The 20,326-nt window shown below is 51.6% G+C and overlaps 11 protein-coding genes across 11 annotated transcripts; 5 read left to right on the top strand and 6 right to left on the bottom strand.

Annotated features, from left to right (window-relative positions):
* Positions 1-117: 117 nt before the first annotated feature.
* On the top strand, positions 118-1,177 carry CC77DRAFT_844811 (hypothetical protein). Its single transcript, XM_018533392.1, has 2 exons — positions 118-371; positions 420-1,177. The coding sequence occupies exons 1-2, from the start codon at positions 227-229 to the stop codon at positions 1,088-1,090; spliced, it is 816 nt and encodes a 271-aa protein (XP_018386392.1). The 5' UTR covers positions 118-226; the 3' UTR covers positions 1,091-1,177.
* Positions 1,178-1,803: 626 nt separating this feature from the next.
* On the bottom strand, positions 1,804-2,472 carry CC77DRAFT_903929 (hypothetical protein; the record flags this gene model as incomplete). The annotated part of the gene is made up of 3 exons (XM_018533606.1): positions 1,804-2,016; positions 2,077-2,293; positions 2,348-2,472. Coding segments are annotated over 3 exons (555 nt in total), but the record flags the coding sequence as incomplete, so codon positions are not given.
* A 1,406-nt stretch (positions 2,473-3,878) lies between these two features.
* On the top strand, positions 3,879-5,139 carry CC77DRAFT_1040043 (Di-copper centre-containing protein; the record flags this gene model as incomplete). Its single annotated transcript, XM_018527188.1, has 5 exons — positions 3,879-3,989; positions 4,076-4,207; positions 4,260-4,345; positions 4,414-4,850; positions 4,910-5,139. 5 exons carry the CDS (start codon positions 3,879-3,881, stop codon positions 5,137-5,139), a joined length of 996 nt encoding a protein of 331 aa, XP_018386390.1.
* Positions 5,140-5,376: 237 nt separating this feature from the next.
* CC77DRAFT_844394 (hypothetical protein) lies at positions 5,377-6,193 on the bottom strand. Its single transcript, XM_018533389.1, has 2 exons — positions 5,947-6,193; positions 5,377-5,883 (listed from the first exon to the last, which is right to left on the bottom strand). The coding sequence occupies exons 1-2, from the start codon at positions 6,082-6,084 to the stop codon at positions 5,488-5,490; spliced, it is 534 nt and encodes a 177-aa protein (XP_018386389.1). The 5' UTR covers positions 6,085-6,193; the 3' UTR covers positions 5,377-5,487.
* Positions 6,194-6,377: 184 nt separating this feature from the next.
* CC77DRAFT_934352 (hypothetical protein) lies at positions 6,378-7,815 on the top strand (the record flags this gene model as incomplete). The annotated part of the gene is made up of 3 exons (XM_018534376.1): positions 6,378-6,546; positions 6,597-6,821; positions 6,872-7,815. 3 exons carry the CDS (start codon positions 6,378-6,380, stop codon positions 7,813-7,815), a joined length of 1,338 nt encoding a protein of 445 aa, XP_018386388.1.
* Positions 7,816-8,025: 210 nt separating this feature from the next.
* Positions 8,026-9,373, top strand: CC77DRAFT_844199 (l-lactate dehydrogenase-like protein). The gene is made up of 2 exons (XM_018533388.1): positions 8,026-8,774; positions 8,863-9,373. The coding sequence occupies exons 1-2, from the start codon at positions 8,220-8,222 to the stop codon at positions 9,298-9,300; spliced, it is 993 nt and encodes a 330-aa protein (XP_018386387.1). The 5' UTR covers positions 8,026-8,219; the 3' UTR covers positions 9,301-9,373.
* On the bottom strand, positions 9,069-11,037 carry CC77DRAFT_844669 (hypothetical protein). The gene is made up of 3 exons (XM_018533390.1): positions 10,578-11,037; positions 9,661-10,519; positions 9,069-9,600 (listed from the first exon to the last, which is right to left on the bottom strand). The coding sequence occupies exons 1-3, from the start codon at positions 10,942-10,944 to the stop codon at positions 9,447-9,449; spliced, it is 1,380 nt and encodes a 459-aa protein (XP_018386386.1). The 5' UTR covers positions 10,945-11,037; the 3' UTR covers positions 9,069-9,446.
* A 130-nt stretch (positions 11,038-11,167) lies between these two features.
* On the bottom strand, positions 11,168-12,582 carry CC77DRAFT_1019776 (Shr3 amino acid permease chaperone). Its single transcript, XM_018524904.1, has 2 exons — positions 12,229-12,582; positions 11,168-12,145 (listed from the first exon to the last, which is right to left on the bottom strand). The coding sequence occupies exons 1-2, from the start codon at positions 12,275-12,277 to the stop codon at positions 11,583-11,585; spliced, it is 612 nt and encodes a 203-aa protein (XP_018386385.1). The 5' UTR covers positions 12,278-12,582; the 3' UTR covers positions 11,168-11,582.
* A 185-nt stretch (positions 12,583-12,767) lies between these two features.
* On the bottom strand, positions 12,768-15,473 carry CC77DRAFT_1019775 (MCM-domain-containing protein). Its single transcript, XM_018524903.1, has 3 exons — positions 15,318-15,473; positions 12,974-15,267; positions 12,768-12,923 (listed from the first exon to the last, which is right to left on the bottom strand). The coding sequence occupies exons 1-3, from the start codon at positions 15,363-15,365 to the stop codon at positions 12,911-12,913; spliced, it is 2,355 nt and encodes a 784-aa protein (XP_018386384.1). The 5' UTR covers positions 15,366-15,473; the 3' UTR covers positions 12,768-12,910.
* Positions 15,474-15,511: 38 nt separating this feature from the next.
* On the top strand, positions 15,512-19,643 carry CC77DRAFT_844042 (AAA-domain-containing protein). The gene has a single exon (XM_018533387.1). It carries the CDS (start codon positions 15,659-15,661, stop codon positions 19,331-19,333), a length of 3,675 nt encoding a protein of 1,224 aa, XP_018386383.1. The 5' UTR covers positions 15,512-15,658; the 3' UTR covers positions 19,334-19,643.
* On the bottom strand, positions 19,424-20,269 carry CC77DRAFT_1019773 (UPF0041-domain-containing protein). The gene is made up of 3 exons (XM_018524902.1): positions 20,141-20,269; positions 19,935-20,007; positions 19,424-19,781 (listed from the first exon to the last, which is right to left on the bottom strand). The coding sequence occupies exons 1-3, from the start codon at positions 20,211-20,213 to the stop codon at positions 19,490-19,492; spliced, it is 438 nt and encodes a 145-aa protein (XP_018386382.1). The 5' UTR covers positions 20,214-20,269; the 3' UTR covers positions 19,424-19,489.
* Positions 20,270-20,326: the final 57 nt, after the last annotated feature.

The raw sequence follows: 20,326 nt of genomic DNA, 5'->3' as shown, positions 1-20,326 counted from the left end.
CCGCAGCAGTGGAGATGAAAAGGCTGACTTTTGTGATCGTGGAAGGCTGCCAGGAAGGCTGTCAGGCAGGCTGTGTTTATCGCATCCTCGGTGGCATGATAGTATAAAGTCTGGAAGGGCTGAGTGAGAAACATGATTTTGTTTCACCAGCAGATCTCAGCAGACATCTTAGTCCCGAAAATTCAACCCTCGTTTCTCGAAGACATTTCACACACTACTAGCAAACATGCTTACTCGCTCACTAATGCTACTGAGTGCCGTTGGGTACTGTGCACTCGCTGGGAAAGCGGGACCACTCAAGGGAGGATCTGGTGTCTCGCCCCGTCAGCTCGACGATTGTTTAACTCCAGGATGGATTCCAGTATGCCCTGGTAAGTCTTTCCTTTAGAATGAACTATACATCGAACTAACATGATCAGGCGATCTTCCATGTATCCCACCTTCGGGTACATGCTGCACAGGCGACTACTATCATCTACCAGGCGAGGAATGCCCCGAAGGATACTCTGAAGTCCCCCGCATCGATCAACCCAGTTCGCCTTCTGCTTCCATCACGCCAGCCCCCTCCGCCACTTCAATCCCAGACCCAGTCGTCGTCGACTACTCATGGTACACTTACTCATATACCTACTACTACTACTATTACTACTACTATTATTTCGACACCACTTACGAGATTACATCTACTGAGACGACATACTACACAACCTTCTCGTTCACAGCGACGGATGATGCGGCCGCAAGCTCTGTGTACGAGTCTTTCACCGCTGCTTTCGTTGAAGCTGTTCCCACACAGTCAGAGACGCCTACGCTTGGCTTTGTTCCAGCTTCGAGTGCAACTTTGGGACCAGTATCAACATCCAGGGTTACGCCGTCGTCGACGAGGGTGATTACTTCGTCCAGGGCGTCGACGTCCTCGGAGGATGCTACCTCGACTGTCGAAAGTACTTCGTCTAGTGCTACTCCAACCCAGTTCACCGGAGCTGCCACCAGCCTTCGTGCTGGAAGTGTTATAGTGTCTGGAAACGTCTTCGCATTTACACTTGGAGCCTTCATCTTGACTCCGGGTATGCTGATGCTTCTACTTTGAGTGTAATACTACGAGCCGACCGCGCCATGTCGAAATGGAGACATACTATGTGGGCTCTTGGGTATGAGAGCGATATCACTTGCATAACGCGTAATGACGGTTCAGATGGAGCTCCGCTCGCATGGTAGTAGAAGCCCTGGTTTGTATACATTAAATGCCATATATGTATTCTCTTATCTTGCTCGCTTTGGGTCCTTCGTAGGTAGCCGACGCGGCGGCAGCTCTTCATCATTAATCTGCTCGAAATCTATCCTCGTTTCCATGGTCTTTGTAATACGGCCATCTATAAGGATTGACTCCTCGCTCGTGTTGCCTCTTCCTCCACACAAGGCTTTGTGTTTTACCGGTGTACTACGCCCACCATACGTGAGGAGCTCGATTTGGCCGTTGGATCTTGTACGACTCCGTGAGTTCCGGTTGTTAGAGGCTGATTGACTGCCTATGGTACGCAGATAGCCGCTCCCATACGCCTCCGGCTGGCTGAAAGAAAGCGGCGTGTTCCTGAGAAGCGGTCGTATGGCTGGGGCCGAGGCGGATATGATCGCTACGTTCACTTCGATCTGTGACAAAAGGAGGATCTGCAAGGCGATTAGTATCCGGCAAAATGAATGTTCCCCTGCAGGACGACTTACGAAGATTGAGTCATACGATATATCTTTCGTAACATTGTACAACCAAAGCGCATATATCCTTACGATTGAAGCAATAACAGCTAGACCGCCAATCATGAAAACACCAAGTAGTGCCCATCTTCTCCTCGGATCTAGTTGCAGACTGCAAAAAGCTTTCAATGGCAGGAGAAAGATCGTGATATCTGTGAGAACATTTATGGCTCCAAGTGCAAAATAGGTAGCTCGCAGGTTATTGCAACCTTTGGGAAATGTCGGTGACCACGCTTGCGAAGGGTTGGGCCTGCACTCGAAAGCCTGATGAGGTTAATCACTATAATATCACTGCAAGCCGGAAGAATGTAACAGAATTCTTACGTTGACAAAAAGAACCACGATCGTGTAGACTGTGACAAATGCAGCTACAGACCACACTTTATATCGGAATTCTACCAGCTCAAAAATGCGATGGTACAGCGCTAATATGCTAGCCTTGACGAGGAACAGCGCCAAAGGATATACCAACTGGTAGAAATAGAAGTGCTTGAGAGTTGGAATCCTCATTGAAGGTACATCCAAGTACTTCAAATGTTGTCTATCACTGTCAGCCACAATTTCGACCTCCGTGAGATTCGCCATTCTTGCATACCCTGTACCCCAGCTGATATGATATCCATTCATGATCGCCATGCCAATCGTGACAAAAAGTGCAGCAACCATGAAGTAGTCGTCGAGTCCAACATTGCGGACGCGATAGAAACGACAGTAGAGCCTACATGGCCATCAATAAAGTGTACATCGACTCTCCGTATTTATCACAGGTACTTACCTGAGAGCCACCACAACAGTCGAAAGCAGGATGAGAATTCCAGTGGTGATCAAGAACATGGGCTGCCTAGATTCATGATCTGCACTGAAATTGGGCCCGATCATGGCCACATAGAGCAGGAAAAAGCGTTCGAACTTGAGACGGGTGACATCAACTAGAGTATGGTCGAGAGCCAGTAGGCCCTCAGCCGCACACGTCAGTAGGATGCCTTGTTATACATATATACAGAAATCACGTTGCACGCATTGCAATATGGCTCGTGGCTCATCAGGAACGGTCGTCTCCAGTTCTGTCGCAGTTGTCGGCCAACGCATATGTTTTAACCACCGGCGAATATCAGAGAGGATCTGAATCCATGTCTATACGTCGGGTTCAGGGCCCGCATCGCTAATGGGCTATTAGAGGTGAGTACACCGTTCACGAAGTAACAACATCTAGAATGGGAATGTGTAACCATTCTGTGGTCGAATCATCGTGTTTGTGCATGTCAGTATGTCGCGTATTGAGGACCTATCCCGAGAAACCATGACCACCCGCTGCAGCCGAGCAATCTTACCATCCCTGCTAGTGGAGTAACCGCATCTACGCCCGGCAGGCGGCAACAATTTCCCAATCGACACATTCGCAAACGGAGTGGCAAGCCATGTTCGAGTGAGCCTCCGGGAGCCGCGGACCTCTCGTCCCGCACCGTAAAGTTCCTGGGACGGGCGAGCCTCAAAAGCGTAGGCAAGATTGGGACTGGGCGCAGGATACAAGTATCCGTAGATGGGTCGTATTGCATGAAAGTATCTGTCGGTGTACTCGGCCAAGGATTGAAGATTGGGAAGTGAAACGAGAATACCTAGTTAGCAACAATGCACATGTAGAGTGTGACGAGATTACGCTTCTTAAAGCGAGAATAAGGTCTGGTCCCTTCCAGAATAGTTGGCGATTTGAGTTCATATGGCCAGGTAGCTTACAGACTTAGAGGGTAGATCAGGGCCACCGTGGTGTTCGCAATACTGGTCTGACACGCAACAGGGATAGATTGTCGGCAAACATATCTGCCATACTCAACAATGGTTCCAATGCAGCCGCGGGTAAAGGTCCAGAAAGATATTAGAACGATCTGACCGCAAATCTCGAGATCGGCTGTCGGCAGCCAGCTCGCACAGCTTTCTTATAAAACATACAAACAGTGTCGGTCACTAAAACCCATCAGCTACTTCAGGTGCCTACTTGGCTGTGGGTGTACTGGAAAGCTCTTCAATACGGCGCAGCACCTAAAACGATTCTCTTCTCGAAGGATTGGCACGTGTGACAACGACTATCGTCATCCACGTTTCATCCTCCAAGCGTCTGCTCGATCAATATGCGTCTTCTCGAACTCCTCCCTGTCGGCCTGAGCTTGGCACAATGGTCAACAGCTGCAGCCTTGCCTTCATCCACAGGGTTGGAAACATGCAAAAACCCACCTAAAAGGGTAGAGTGGTGAGATGACCCACCACCGTCCAACTCTGAACGCATCGCTGAAGGCTAGAACATAGGAGACAGCTATCAGTGCCACAGAAGAAATCATACATCGATGCGGTCCTGTGCTTGTCGCATACGGAGGCCAAATCTGGTCTCTCAGGCACCGTGAACCGATTCGATGATCACCAAGCCGTCCATATGCTACAAAAGCCTCAGATCCACTGGGTGGTATGTTAAGCCCTCTTCTTTCAACCTCTTTTTCGCAACCTTACACTCTTAGGGACATTTTCTCTTGTGGCACCGTTACTTCGTTGCAACCTACGAAAAGGCCTTGAGAGACGAATGCGGATACACCGGAGGCCAGCCGTAAGTTGTCCCCGTTGACAGAATATCTTCTCTCAATATAAATTGTTTCTGAACTAATCTGTACGCAGATACTGGGACTGGTCCCTGGATGCTGAACCTCGGAATGAAAACTCTACCCATGCCTTTGAGTCTGACATCTTTGACCCTGAGACAGGATTCGGTGGCAACGGCTATCCTGTCCAAGCTACGCCGGAACAGAACCGCTTAAACATTACAGGCAATACTGGTGGAGGCTGTGTGATGAACGGGCCATTCGCCCCTCCTCACTTTGCCGTGAATGTGCCCACTCCGCATTGCTTGAAACGTGACTTTGTTCCATGGATCATCAACAGGTTTGCAGATCGTAATCTGGTCGAAGAAGTCCTGGCACAGCCCGATTACACCAGTCTTGCAAGAACAGTTGAGAAGAAGCAAAGCTTCGATCCCCCAAACATTCATGCCAGCGGTCACTTCGGTGTTGGTGGCATCCTAGGGACCATGGGAAACGCAGCGGAGAGCCCTGGTGGTAAGCAGTTGCTTCCCATCCCCTCTGGTGTCGCTAGGAAACTGACTGATACATGGCAGATCCACTCTTCTATCTTCATCATGGAAACATTGACCGCATCTTTTGGGAATGGCAACAGAAGGATCTCGAGACACGTCTGAACCAAGTCGGTGGTCCCATTACACCCTTTGATTACAGTGGAAAGAATGTTACATTGGACTTCACCATCAACATTGGGGCGCTAGCAGGCGATGCCACGCTCAAGGATTTGCTGGATACCGAAGGCGGAACGCTTTGCTACACTTATTAGATGCCTTTGATAAAATTTCTGATAAGCTTCCGATTGTGATAGACATCTTCTGACCCTGTGCATTGGTATATTGTGGTTCTCCGTAAACGTCCGTCGTCTCGCTGCAGTCTCCTAAGCAGGTAGACATCGGTCTTGCTGGAAGAGTCCTTGATACTGCATCGAAGCTGTTAACATCTGCACAAGGTACAGACAATCCTTCAGCTACGCATGTCTGAGAAGACTGAGAATGGTATCTCTCCAATCTTTCTTTTATAACATATCGGCAGAGAGCCAGTCTCTGCGTGCAAATCGGGCGTCGGCAGTTCGCTTTCGATGTGTCTGAAGGGTAACCAAATACCTATAGCCACCCTATAGCGTATTGATCTCAGCTTCCCGAGCCTCCTTCTCAGCCAGTTTGGTGGCCTTCGCTGACCGCTCTTCCCTCAACGTGGTAAACACCCAGAACCATGCCGAAACCTCCATAAATCCCCATGTGAAGATGAAGCTGTTGTTCAGACTGGCACCGGTGCTCATCCTGAAGTCGACGCCCCTAGGAGCGAACATGCCTCCTTCCTTGAACATGTACGAGTATGCAGTGATACCAAAGAGAAAGAGGAGACGCATAGGTGCTTGTAGGCCCCAGAAATGGTCGAAAACGTCTTCGTGAAGAGAGAGGGCGGTTAGGTCGGAGAGGCCGATGAAGGCGAAGAGGACGGCTATGAAGGCCGTTGCTGCGGAGGTTTTGTTGAAGTCGCGGGGTGTTGGCTGACAGCTGTTAGCAATTTCAGGGAAAACATGAGTGTGCGGAGAGGGAACAGGAGTGCGCACAAGTTGCATTGATTCTCCTAGCAGGAGAACGACCCCTTGGTTTGATATCAGGGCGGGATTCTTGAGCAGGACGACTGCGAGTGTGAGGTGGAACAGTGCGATACTGCGTATCATGGTGTTTGCTGATATTATCGCCATGTCTGTGGATTGTGAGGTGAAGTATAATTCGAGAAACTGGCGATGTGCTTTGAGACGGTTGTGGCTCTGACGATGTTTTCAGCGTTCGCGTCGCGTGGTGTTTCCGGACCAAGCCCCTAACTCCGTCCGCGTCTCGTGCCAAGACCTACATCTACCTCAATGATACGGCCTCCCCTGCGCCATGTTTCTTTTTCCATCTCTGACCTCCAGTATTGATTATGGAGAAGATAAGAGACCTCCCCGTCAGCGAGAAGCACGCGCATGCACAGCGTCGTCCGTCTTCGAGACGGCGCATGTGCGGCGCTGATGACGTTATCTTCTTCGTAGTCCTCTTCCTTATCGCGTCGACCATATGGTTCTCGGAAGTCCGGACGTTGTTTTCAGGCCAAAAGCACGCATGTGGAAAGCCATTGACAGTTGAAGAAAGAGCTGTAAAGATCCTGCAGGAAAACCCACTTATTGGTCAGCTGTATGAATGTGATATCAAGGGCCGAATGCTGACTACCTAAGAGATGGCCATAATGACCTTATGATCTTCATTCGAGGCACATACAAGAATCACATCTACAACGAGTCCGGCAGCGACTTTGCAGACAAGTTCGAGAATGGCGGACTAGCGCAACACGTCGATATCCCTCGCCTTCAAAAGGGGCTACAAGGCGGTGCATTCTGGAGCGCATTTTGGCTCTGCCCACTGGGTGATCAGACGAACTTTGCGGATGACAGATACTATGACAGTAAGCTAGTACGAAACAACGTCCAGCGAGTATGCTGCTAATATATATAGTCGTCAAGGCAACGCTGGGTCAACTGGATCTGTTTAACCGCCTAGGCCAAAACTACCCAAAGTACTTCACTCCATCTAGGAACAGCGCAGAGGCTATCAAAGCTTTCGAAAGCGGCAATTTCATTGCCCCAGCAGCTATTGAAGGCCTGCACCAGATCGGCAACTCAGTCTCTACATTACGACTCTACTATCAGCTTGGAGTCAGATATGCGACTTTGACATGGAACTGCCACAACAAATATGCCGATGCAGCAATTGAGACTGGCTCCGACTTCAGCGCGCATATCGCGAAACCGTACTGGAAGGGTCTTAGCCCAGCTGGTCGCGACCTCGTAAAAGAGATGAATCGCCTGGGAATGCTGGTGGATCTTGCGCACGTGAGTCAAGATACTATGCGCGATGTCCTTGTAGGCCGAGGCGACGGGAATTGGACTGGTAGCATCGCACCCCCAATCTTTAGTCACAGCTCTGCACACGCAATCTGTCCACATCCTCGAAACGTCCCGGATGACATACTTCAGCTCGTGAAGCAGCGCAATTCTGTTGTCATGGTCAATTTCAACCCAGACTTCGTGTCCTGTAAAGCTTCTGGGACACCGAACTCATTCCCAGAGTTTGTTCCAGAGAACAATACCTTGGCGCATGTGGTGCGCCACATTAGGCACATTGGAGAATTGATTGGCTATGATCACGTTGGCATCGGCACAGATTACGACGGCATTGAAAAGACACCGAAGGGATTAGAAGATGTATCCAAGTTCCCCGATCTCATCGCCGAACTGTTGAGACAAGGAATCAGCGATGAGGATGCTGCAAAGATTGCAGGAGGCAACCTGCTTCGGGTCTGGGGTGAGGCTGATAAAGTAGCAAAGGAATTGCAGAAGACGACGCTGCCGTTGGAGGACGATGTGCAGAATCAGTGGGCATATCAGCAGATGTTTTGAGCACTCGATTTATCTAGTGCATGATCCGAGTCAAAGCCATGATATATCATGTATCCAACTAAACACGACAATAAAAGTCTCCGTAACATCGCAGTTGGGTTGGTGCTGTAAGCACGTATTCGCATGGTGAGGCGAACTGTGAGTGGCTGAGCTCCACCATACATCACACCACTTCTCTGCAGCCCAGGCCTTGGCGACGAACCACAACTTGCGACTACGGGCTCACGTACAAATAGGTACATTCAACACCGGATGATCAGATTGCGTTCCCATTTCCTTCTTATAGTCGAACGTCTACGACCCTCGCACTTTTACGTTTCTCACTACGTTACCTCTCGCAACATCAATCCACGTACTCATCTAACCCTACTCACATCTAAAATAAAAACAGAGTAGCAGCATACATGGCATCTCCCAAGCTAAAAACCACAATCGCAATCCTCGGTTGCGGAGATGTCGGCTCCACTCTAGCCTACACCCTCATCCTCCAACCCATCTGCTCAGAAGTAATCCTCGTGGATCTCAAAGCCTCCCTGCTAGAAGCTCAAGTCCGCGACTTGAACGACGCAACCTACCGTGGCGGCAGTGGCGTGAAAGTCCGAGCAGGCACTCACAAGGACGCTGGCCAAGCTGACATCGTCGTCATAACCGCGGGCGCGAAACAAAAGACTGGAGAATCACGTTTATCACTGCTTTCCAGAAACTTACATATCCTGGAAAGTATCTTTGGGGCCATGGCTCCGATCAGCCCGCATACGATTTTGCTACTGGTGGCGAATCCAGTGGATATCTTGACATATTTTGCAAGGAGGTTGTCTGGATTACCCGAGAACCAGGTGTTGGGGACAGGGACGAGTTTGGATTCTGCGCGGTTGAGGGGTGTTTTGGCAGAGAAGGCGGAGGTAGCACCGAACAGCATTGACGCGTATGTGCTTGGGGAGCATGGAGACAGCCAGTTTGTAAGTGTTCTTTACCCCTCTTTGCGGCGAAGAAAGGACTCAATCGAGGAAGACGTCCAGGTTATGTATATGCTAATGCAAGAGACAGATCGCCTGGTCAAGTGCTACAATCGGCACAACACCGCTCGCGCTTGCTCTCCCGCCAAACACATTGACTTCAGAATTCAAAAGCCAAATCTCGTCTCATACCCGAGGAGCAGCTGGTGCCATTATTGCGGCCAAAGGTTGTACTGCATATGGCATCGGAAACATTGCGGCTAGTATCTGCAAGTATATCCTATTCGACTCACGCTCTGTTCGACCATTGTCCTTCTACCAACCTGAGTTGGGCTGCTGTTTGTCGATGCCGGCAGTGGTAGGTCGGAAGGGTATCATCAAGGCGATGCCGATTCAGCTTGATGAGGAGGAGAGGGCGCAGTTGGACGCCTGTGCCAAGGGACTCAGGGGCGTGATAGAGGGGGCAGAAAAGGAGTTGAGCGCTGATCGTGAGTTGGAGAAGGCGTTAGCAAGTGACAAAGGAGCTTGAGAGACAGCTTGTTTAAAAGAGCTGCTGTATAGTGTATGAGAGATATGTATTACTTATAACATAGCTACTGATTAGGTCTCTTGAGAAGATACAATACACCATGGCCCTGACGACTTATATACACAAAAGTCACCCTTCGACCCCCATTACTCCACTGCCAACTTGATCTTCACAATCAATCCAAAAATACTTCCGACCTCGTATGATGCACGAACCGCTACTTTCCTGCTGTACATATCGACGTACGCTGTTCTAGTCCTCTTGACTGGATCGCGTACTGATAGAATGGTGACATTGCGGCTAGTGAAATACGCATTAGTATAGTGTTCGTTGGACATGTAGATGGGGTAAATTACTTACATCTCCGTTACATATTTAGCGAAGAAGGCACGGATGGCTTTATCATCCACATCAACAGCCAGGTTAGAGACGATCAGACGGGTTTTAAGGCGCTTGTTCTCCTCAATTGCACGGTATCTCTTCTCCTCCTCCAGAACATACTTTATAGTCGCTTCAAGCTTTTCGTTCTCCCTTTCGAGCATCGTTTCTTTTTCTCTCTGAGTCTCCTGTTCGCCTATGCCGTCACTGAAGGGTTGTGTGCACCCGACCTGGACATCCTTGCACTCAGCATCCCCAGGCTCCAATATCAAGGCAGCAGCAGGTGGTGTGTCGTCTGGCTGAAGATTTTCAACTGCGTGCTCTTGAGGGTTCGATCTCATGCTATTGACGGGTGTGTCCCTAGTGGTACGCTGGAAGTCTCGAGAGGTTGTATCCCATGGTGGCGAAAATACAGTCGCTAGCTCTTCACGGAGAGCCTTGAGGTCGTTGTCTTTATCCTCGGTGTGGCTTGCATTAGAGAATTGCTCGTCAAGCTCACCAAACGTGGATTCGATAATTTCAAAAACCTTGTTCTCATTACCGTCGATGCCCAGACGCCTAGCCAAGATCGATAAGGCGTCTGCCTCATCTATGCTGGGGCTTGTAGGTATGCCTTTCGGATCGTTGACGTGCTCAACGGCGGTACCCTTCATCAACGATGAGACACATTTCGTGTCTACCCGGGTGTTCTCTTGGCCATAGCTGTCGTCAAGCTCCTCATTCACATCACGACCGGAATGTTCTGGGCTCGACGATTCCAGCTCAACGAGCATCATCCTGGGATTCTCGGCATACTCCGGTACGTCACAGCCACGGAGACTGGTCTGTGTCCCCGACACATCTACTTGCGAGTCAATGAAATTGGACTGGATGTAATGACAGGATACGTATATGCTCACCCGACTGTCCCTCATTAGTGCCAGCCGTCATCGAATTGATCCCGACAATATCTTTATTGCTTTGTTTGACTTGTTCAAGATCGATATGATCGTCACCGCAAGCGTTAACTTCTGATAGCTCTGATTCAGCGGCGACAAGAGGCTTGCTCACAGGCCTGAATGTTGTTGAAATGGGCACTGGTCTCGACAGCCTTTGCTGCAGGTTCTGATCACGTCGCTGGCTTGCTTTGAGAAGAACGTCAGTGATGCTGGCGAATTGTTTACTGAGTAGACCATTGGCTGAGATCGCAGTGCTTTGGTCTCGTCGTATCATTCCGTTTGCTTTCTGTTTGCGTTCGTAAGCGGTGGATGCCTCGCGCTGCGGCATTGTTGGTTATTGCAACTGCTTTCCCTTGTATGACGTGTCGATGTTCAGCAGTAGCGATCGTCTCCGGCTCGGCCTATGCTTACTCGTGAACGGTGAGAAGGAATGATTGCAACTGTATGGCAGTCGATTAGATGAGTAACGCTAGCAGCCCGTTGGTGTGCCCCGATCAAGCTGGCTCGTCGCCGATTATCGAGGAAAGAGGTTCTGGTCGATGTAGAGATGCAGATGAGCTCGACTGGAGAGGTCGAGACCGGCAGATGTGAGCTGCTGTTGCTGGTTGAGGTGTACCAAATAGGAAGGCGCTACGTGGTAACAGCAAACAGAGAGCTTTTTGGATAACAAGGAAACATGAGAATCGTACGAGTGAGAAGAGTGGCCGTTCATACTGATCACTAAGAAATCAAGAGCCACAATCGAGATGGATACTGAGCACAGAGACCCATGTATGTCATAAGTACTTGTTACACGCCTCATTGTTCCTACAAAACTTGTTCGGCATACTAACAAATAAATCCCAGCTCTTTATCATTGCACAAGACAAAAGAGGAATAAGAACTGGAAGCCTACTCGACCTAAACCCAATGCTTTGGAAAGCGCATCCGCTACCCATCAGCCCACTCCATCGGAGGAGTGATGATCTACTGCTTCTTCTTCCCCGCGCCCTTCTTCTCCTCAGCCTGACGCTCGAATTCTTCAATCTCCTTCTCTTCGGCCCTCTTGGCGTACCATTGCCCAGCCTGCAGCACCAGCACACCCACCAAGACGAGCGCCAGAATCGTGTTACTAGCCGCAAAGACCCTCAACGTGTCCTCCCTCGAGATGTAATCGCCCATGTCCTCGTCTGTAATCTCTCCCGGGGCCGCTTTGTTCACGTCTCCGTAGATGCCTGCCGTCACGACCCTGAAACCCTTGACGATGTTGGTGAGGTATACGGTGATACCAGCCATGTAGAGAACAAGCGACGCGCCATCGAAGAGCATGTTGGCCTGGTTTGGCTTGAAGAGCTTGATAAGAAAGCCGAGGAGACCGGTGCCGATGGCTAGGTTGAGGATGCGCGACACGATGGGAGGAGAGGCATAGAGGAACTGGATGTGCGATTCAAGAATGTCGAAGTAGGTCGCTCGGTCGGCAGGCACAGTCCACAAGACATTGTAGTCATAAGGTAGTTGCGCAAACATGATTCCGAGGAAAAAACATGTTGCTGCGAGCTCGTCAGCAGGTGCATTCGGGGCGCAATTGAACGTTGTGGAAGTGGGCTGAGGCAGCATGGAGGGGTCTACTTACGTCCCACAACCATGAATTGCGCAAAGTTGTTTGCTGCGCCTTGAGCCATGTTTGAGAATGCTGGAGAAGGCGAATCTGTATGAATTTGCGATTGACGGGAAGATCGCAGGGAGATGCGAACAGCTGGCGCAAGCTTATCTGTCGGTTTCTGCCGCGTCGCGAGATTCGCTGTTGGAAGTAACCTCTTTAAGAAGGTAGGACCGTGGACGAGGCTTGTAGCGAAATCTCACCACATGAGTAATCAGAGAAAACGTGAGTTGTTGTGAGAGAGGGTACAGTGAAACAGGGCTGGGGGACTTGAGCTCTCCCACTTTTCGGTAGCGACCCCGCGAGGGTTCACCACGCACCGATGATGCTTGCTTGCAGACGGCTGCCTTGGCATGTGACAGCGACCCTGGCGCACGCGACATTCAGTAGACAACAATCAAAGAAGCATTGGTTCGTCGTTGCTTCATTGGAATTTCTATGCGAAGCTACAAACAGCTGCAAGCAAAGTAGACGCGCGCTCAACGTCGTTCGGATATCCAACGCCTTGGTACGCCGTAAACAGACACTACTACATCCAATGCCAACATTCCAATCCCATGCTCTAGAAGTCGTTATCAGCATCCATATCCTCATCCTCCAACCCAGCCTCGATAAAGACAAGCCTTGTGCCTTCTCCAGTTGTTTGCCAGACCTATCAAGAAGCATTAGTACGGTGAGCCTCCTAGAACATTGGACAGTGATACTTACGTCGAGCAAGGAATATTCGTCGATAGCTTGTTCAAACTGATCGGCTGTGAAGCCCTTGGCCAAAACCCTTTCCCTGACCCTCCGGAGATCAAGTTCACCCCTTGTGCCATCACCAACAGCAGCAGCACCGCTAGCCTCCATGGACTTGATGAGGTGGTAGATCTTACTGCTCGGCGTATGATCGATTCCGCGGTTCTCATCGGCATACAGACTGGCCTTGCTGACTTCGGTAAGGCGAAGAGCTTCGTCAACGTCCTCCGAAATGACTTGTTCGGCGAATCGTAGACGTGCCAGAGCCTGTGCAAGACGAAGTACACCAAGCAGCGTACGCGGCGAAGTGTGGGTAAAGGCCTTCTTGTTGCCGTCGTCGCGCTTCTGCTGTTGACGCATGCGGACGTAGGCGCCGACCATGTAGTCTGATACCTCCTTTGGCACGGTTGGTCGGTATGATCGTGCGCGAGCAACCCATTGTCGTACTTCGGCAGGGCTGAAGATAATGCCACCAGGGGCCTCGGGATGAGCATTATGCATGTGCACGTGAGTGACGTGACGAGCCAGCTCTTCGTCAGAGTCTCGCGCAGGGGTATCGAGGATAAGGAACAAGACATCGAAACGAGATAGGAGCGCAGCAGGGAGGTTGATGTTCTCGATTGGCGAGAGGCGAGGATTGTAGCGGCCGTATAGGGGGTTAGCAGCCGCGAGAATCGACGTGCGAGCGTTCAAAGTGGTTGTAATGCCAGCCTTGCTGATAGAGATTGTTTGCTGTTCCATGACTTCGTGGATGGCTGTTCGGTCGCTGTCATCCATCTTGTCAAACTCATCAATGCAGCACATGCCGTTGTCAGCTAGCACAAGAGCTCCTCCTTCAAGGACCATTTCATCTGTGACTGGGTCGCGCATGACGGCGGCGGTAAGACCAACACCACTGCTACCACGACCAGTCGTGTAGACACCACGGGGCGCTACTTTGGTAATGTACTTAAGCAATTGGGATTTGGCCACACCAGGGTCACCCATCAAGCAGACGTTGATGTCACCACGGATTCGCATACCGTCGCCGACCTCCTTTGTGACACCACCAATGAGCTGGAGGAGAAGGGCTTTCTTGACGTCGACGTGACCGAAAATTTCAGGCGCGATAGATCGCGACAGGTACTCGTACAGCTGACCAGTCCTTTCGAGTTCGTTCATCCTCCGCAGAGTTGGCTGGGCAAGCACAATGTCGTCGTAGGCCTTCTTGTGTTGCATGACATATTGGGCTTCGAGGTATGTGTCGGTGAGGAGACCGGCTCGGATTGCCTTGAAGCCAGTGTAGGGTGTGGGGAGGAAGATACCAGCACAGTCAATGACATCGCCGGGGTTGATCTGTCTGACGAGTGCGCCATGACAGTGGATAGTCAGCTGTCTAGGAATATGGCCAACAGGAACTTGATCGGCCATCTCTTGGATCTTGACTTCTTGGAATGGAAGGAACTTGGAGGCGCGGGTCGAGAGGAAGAGCTGGCCCTTGGTCTTGTTGCTCTTGCAATCGTCGGACGGGCACTCAACGAGAGGGGTGAATTGCTTGGTCGTCACGGGCTGGAAAACCTCGCTTCCACAGCGGTCGCAGGAGTAGGCATTGACCTGTACGGCAGGCTTGACGTCCGACACCCTGGTTGCAATACCGCGAACTGTGATGAGGTGACCCAGGTGCTCTCCGCGAACATTGCGGACCGCTAGCGCCTTTGTGCTGCGCTGGCTGCTGGAGCCAGACGGTATCCTGGGCCTGAAGTTGAGGGTGTATCGCCTGGTCAATGCAGGAGGAAACATGGTTTCTGGCGCAGCCTGTGAATTGTCGTCGACTCCCTGCATCTCCTGCTGTCTTTCGTTGCGCTTGGAGCGCTGCGTCATAATCACGTCCAAGACATCGTCTTTAAAGTCGAGTTCCCTGGTCGGTTGAGGCAGGCACTTGTCGACGGCTCGCGAGAAGATCTCGATGTAGTGGTGGGCATTGCGCTCGATGGACTCGACCAGCCTGTAGTTGTGCTCGTCGTCTGATGTCGCCTTCTCGTATGCTTCGACGTCGTTGAGGTCTATTTGGATCTCGTCGCGCACGCGATTCGCTACGTCTTGCAGTTGGTCCATGTACTTGAGCTTCGACTTGCTGCGGGATTGCGCCCCATTTCCGTTTGGCGCGGGATCGTCCGAGTCGTCCACCATATCGTATTCCTCTTCGCCATGGCCATTGATGTTCAGGCCCTCGAGCTGGTCCGCAGCATCTGTCGAGGCGGATTTGTAGTTTTTGAGAAAGTCAACAAAGGCAGCTGTTGGCTGTTAGCTGGGGGTTGTCGGTGTCCTGCCCGTGCCCGCTTACCCTCCTGCTCGTCATAGTTGACGGGCGCACTCGTGGTAAGGAGCGCCATTCTGTCTGGGGTTGGTGTGAAAGTACGTGTCTGGGCGTGGTGCAGTGATGCAGCGGGGAGGGATGCGCGGTAGCAAAATTGGGGCTGGTCGCGTTGCAGCTCCAGTCGCGTCTACCCGCGTTTCCAGGGCAGTCGAGCGATTGGACCGCCGCTTTCTGCCACCGCTTTAGGCCATCGGCGCCGACGAACACCCCAACCTCGGTCCGCATGCGAGCATCGGGAGCTTGAGGTATGCGCCATGCGATTGCAGCTGCAGCAGTGCCAACTTTCTTCACTCCTCGACTCTCGCCATCATGCCGCCCAAGAAGCCTGCCGGCAACGTTGTCCAGGCTGAGGTTGCCCTGCAACAGTCGCTCAAGAATTGCCTTGTCAACCTCCCGTCCTCGCTCGTCTCCGTACTCGTGAATGCGAACACGGTCGCCCAGAATGTTGTCGTCGAGCTCACATACCGCCAACCTCCACCACCGGGTGCCTCGGACAATAGGAATGCCGCGCCCAAGTCGGTTTTCGTGGGATGGACGGGCATGCAGAGCAAGCGCAGGATTGCGCCTGTAGTCGGGCGAGACGGCCTGAGAGGCAGTCCAGCAGTCAGCCAACAAGACCTGCCATCTGTGGAGGTGGATGCCACCTTCGCCAGACTGATCGGCCTGCAAGAGGGGCAGAAGGTAGGAATAATACTACACGTGGATCCTCCACAGGCGCATACCATCAACATCGAGCCCTTGACCCCCGTGGACTGGGAGATGATCGAGCTGCATGCCCAATTCTTGGAATTGAACTTCCTCTCTCAGATACGCGCACTCCCGAACCCCCAGGCTGGAGCGCCCCATCCTCTTACGCTGCATCTATCCCCTACAACGACCGCAAACATAACCATCACTTCCATCGCTCCTGCACCGGCCAACACATCCCTCTTCGTCAAGATCTCGCCTGACGCCGAGGTCATTGTCGCGCCTAAGACAAGACAAAAGGAGAGGAGCTCAACCCGGGAAAGCAGGAGCGTGGGCGCTGCCTCGAGAAAGAGCGGAAAGAGCACTGCGAGTACAGTCCGCCGGCGCAGTGGCCGCGAGGACGCTGCAAGCAAGGGGGTCATCTTCTTGCGCGGACTCGATCGCAGTGTGGCACAAGAGTGGTTCGATGAAGAAGAAGACATAGACGCTGGAGGGCTGAGAGTGTGGGTGGACAAGGATGTACTACTCACCAAGGCTCTCAGAGGCGCCAACTGGGTCTCTGTATCAATCATCAAGCCCGCAGGACTACAAGAGCCAGTCGACATGTCCAAGGAGCAGGAGCAGGAGAAGCCTGCGACACGCGTCGTTGCTAAGATCATGGCATGGGAAGACGCGCCAGACAGTCGGCATGTAGCCCTTTCAACTGACCTCTGCAAGGTCCTGGGTTTCGAGAACTTTGTCGGCGGTCTCGTCCGACTCGAAGGCGCTCCAGCTCAAACTCCCAAACCGCCAGCGATCAAGCCAACGAAGGAGTCTAGAGAACCCATTGTCAAGTCCATCAAGATCATCCCCTTCTCCACTGTTGCATCACAAGTCAATGCCTCGTTAAAGTTTGGTGGCGAGTCTAAGCAAGATCAAGAGAAAGCGATAGAAAAGATCAAAACAATATACGGGAAGAAGAATGGACTCCTTGACGGGCCAGTCACGGATGGGATGATACTGCCTGCGCCTAAGGACTCCGAGCTCAGCTGGCAAGGAGGCATTGTAAGGTTTGAACCACTAGCACCGACAACTGGAGTCTCATGGGTGCTTTTCCCTGAAAGGAAACCACCGCTTGAGATTGGTCAGGAAGTGTCAATGCCAACAAGCTGGGCTAAAGGCTGGCAGCAAGGTGATCCGCTTCCACAGACGCCCGCAAATCTGGTTGGCATAGATCCTCTTATCCAGCAACTTCGATCACATCTAACGCACAATTCTTCCGTTCTACTCACTGGTGGTTTGGGAGCAGGAAAGTCGGAATGTGCGCAGCTACTTGCCCACCAACTTCGGACTGAATATCTTTTCAACACCATATATTTCCCCTGTCGCAAACTTGTAACGGATGAGACACGAGTTGCAACTATCAAAGAGACTTTGAACAGACTGTTTGCTTCAGCATCATGGGGCGCAAGAGGGGGTGGAAATGCTGTGGTCATTCTGGATGACCTGGACAAGCTATGTCCTGTAGAGACTGAGCTTCAAGTTGGCAACGACAACGGACGAAGTCGACATGTCAGCGAGTGTCTGATCAATATCGTCAGACAGTACTGTTCCATGGACTCTGGTGTAGTGCTGCTAGCAACTGCGCAAGGTAAAGAGTCCCTGAACAATGTCATCGTTGGTGGACATATCGTCCGCGAGATTGTCAGTCTCAAAGCGCCCAATAAAGACGGTAGAAGGAAGGTCCTTGAGGTGCTCGCCTTCAAGGATGCTAAAGTGGAGCAATCCCAGGAACCAAATGGCCATGCTTTTCCACCATCACCATCAGAGAGCCGACCCAGTACCGCTCACCGCAGTCAACCTAGCATTGACAGCATACCACAGCAACCCTCTGACGATTACGCTTTCACCATCGATCCCACGATCGACTTTCTCGATCTCGCCGGCCAGACAGACGGATACATGCCCGGCGATCTTGTGTTACTCACATCGCGCGCCCGCAACGAAGCGTTGATTCGTTCAGTCACATCTACGTCCCCTACTGTGTCCCTCACACGAGAGGATTACAGTCAAGCTATTACCGGCTTCACCCCCGCCTCCTTGCGAAACGTCACATTACAATCTTCGACCACAAAATGGGATTCCATCGGTGGTCTGCACACAACGAGACAGGTTCTCATGGAAACCCTTCAATATCCTACAACCTACGCGCCCATTTTCGCAAAATGCCCACTACGTCTTCGATCAGGTTTACTCCTATATGGCTACCCCGGATGTGGCAAGACTCTCCTCGCATCTGCAGTAGCAGGTGAGTGCGGTCTAAACTTCATCTCGGTCAAAGGGCCAGAAATTCTCAACAAGTACATTGGTGCTTCCGAGAAGTCTGTACGCGATCTCTTCGAACGTGCGGAAGCAGCGCGACCCTGTGTTCTCTTCTTTGATGAGTTCGACAGTATCGCACCGAAGCGTGGACACGACTCAACAGGTGTAACGGACCGTGTTGTGAACCAGCTTCTCACCCAAATGGACGGAGCGGAAGGACTTTCGGGTGTCTACGTCTTGGCTGCTACGTCGCGGCCTGACTTGATTGATCCCGCGCTCCTTCGCCCGGGTCGTCTCGACAAATCCCTCTTGTGCGACATGCCGGACGTAGAAGAACGGATCGACATCCTGCGTGCAGTAACACGTAAACTGCACCTCGCGCCCAGTCTCCTAGGCGACGGCCACGAAGGCGAGAATCTGCGCGAAATAGCAATGAGAACAGAAGGCTATTCCGGTGCCGATCTCCAGGCGGTTGTATACAACGCGCAACTGGAAGCGATTCACGATGTACTCGGCGACGTAGATCCCTCGAAAATCGACCACAACAAGAAAGACGGAAGCAGCGGTACGGCAAATGGCAAGGGTATTCCTGACTTTTCTTACTTCCGCTATGGCGACGATCCTACATCTTCCAACTCCAACTCCGCCTTGGCTACATCTGCTCAGCTCACCGAACGTGCTATGATTGCTCAGAAGATATCTGCGCTGCAGGCTCTGCGCAAGAAACAGAAACAACTTCAGCGTTCCGATGGTTCATCACAGAAGGAAGATGAAGATAGAGCGAGTAAAGAAGAAGAGGAGGGGGATGAGAGAAAGGATCCAGAGATCCAGTGGAAACATATAGAGTCTTCCCTCTCTAGTGGACGGAGCAGTATCTCGGCGCAAGAGCGAATGCGTCTTGAGAGGATATACAGGGAGTTTGTTGATGGGAGGGACGGTGATTTGCCGAATGGACAGGGAGGGAATGAGATTGGGGGGAGGAGCAGTCTCATGTAATTTACGTGTGTAAACATTTTATTCAAGGTATCGATAAATGTGTCATAATAAGTTTGTGAGTCAAGTAGATGGCATTTGAAATACCCACGAGCTCATCAATTGGTATATGCACAATAGGCGTCTTCTGCTCCGACATGCACTTCTGCTTTATCCCATTTATTTCGGAATGACGCCCTTGACATCCTCGGCGACCTTCTCGAGCTTCTGCTCCGCCTTTCCCACCATACCCATTGCCTCATCCTTGGCCTTATCCGCCTTGCCCGCCAGGCTAGCTTCCCGGCCGCCGAAGTTCCAGTAGTTGAGGTATCGGTACCCTTGAACGAGTTGCGAGCTGAAGTTGATGGCGTGGCAGCCGAAGAGCAGGTAGTTTGCTGGTGTTACGGCCATGGCGTAGCGCATGAATGTGCCGGAGTACAGGGTAAGGGCGCCGGTCATACGGCCGGAGATGCTGTGAGGAGGGGTTAGCTGGAGTTTGTGGGAGCGGAGAGTCTGGGTAGGGAAGGGTGAATGTGGGAGCCGCAGGATAGGGCTGGACACATGGCTTATAGTTTGAAAGGTTTGGATAAAGGTGAAGAAGGGAGTTGAAAGGTGTAGAACGTACATCTCAGGATCTTTGCTCATGTCCGCAATAGCCGCAATCGGGATACCAAAGTTACTCGCCGGGCCCCAGAAATCTACCTTTACGTCAGCGAACTGCTCTTTCTCTCTGCAACTCCTTCATTGTATCTTCCAGATGTCATCCTCTGCGCACCCTTTCCCAAGCTCTTCCAATGCGCAGTGCCCTCACAACGAGACGGGTGTACATACGAGTCGAGCAAAAGTAATCCGTGTACGGGTTGGAGCGAATCTTCGCATTGAGGGCTTTGATCGCGGCGGCCATCTTGACTGATTTACCGGGAGGTACCGAGGAACCGAGTTGCGTGCGGATTGACGTGAAGTTCGTGGGTCAGTCGGTCGCAGTTTGCGAGTTGCGGACGCACGACGGACGGTTTA

The sequence above is a fragment of the Alternaria alternata genome (genome assembly GCF_001642055.1).
Source record: "Alternaria alternata strain SRC1lrK2f unplaced genomic scaffold CC77scaffold_9, whole genome shotgun sequence".
NCBI classification, from domain to species: domain Eukaryota; kingdom Fungi; phylum Ascomycota; class Dothideomycetes; order Pleosporales; family Pleosporaceae; genus Alternaria; species Alternaria alternata.
The sequence above is the reverse complement of the archived record's forward strand: the minus strand, read 5'-3'. Positions and strand labels throughout refer to the sequence as shown.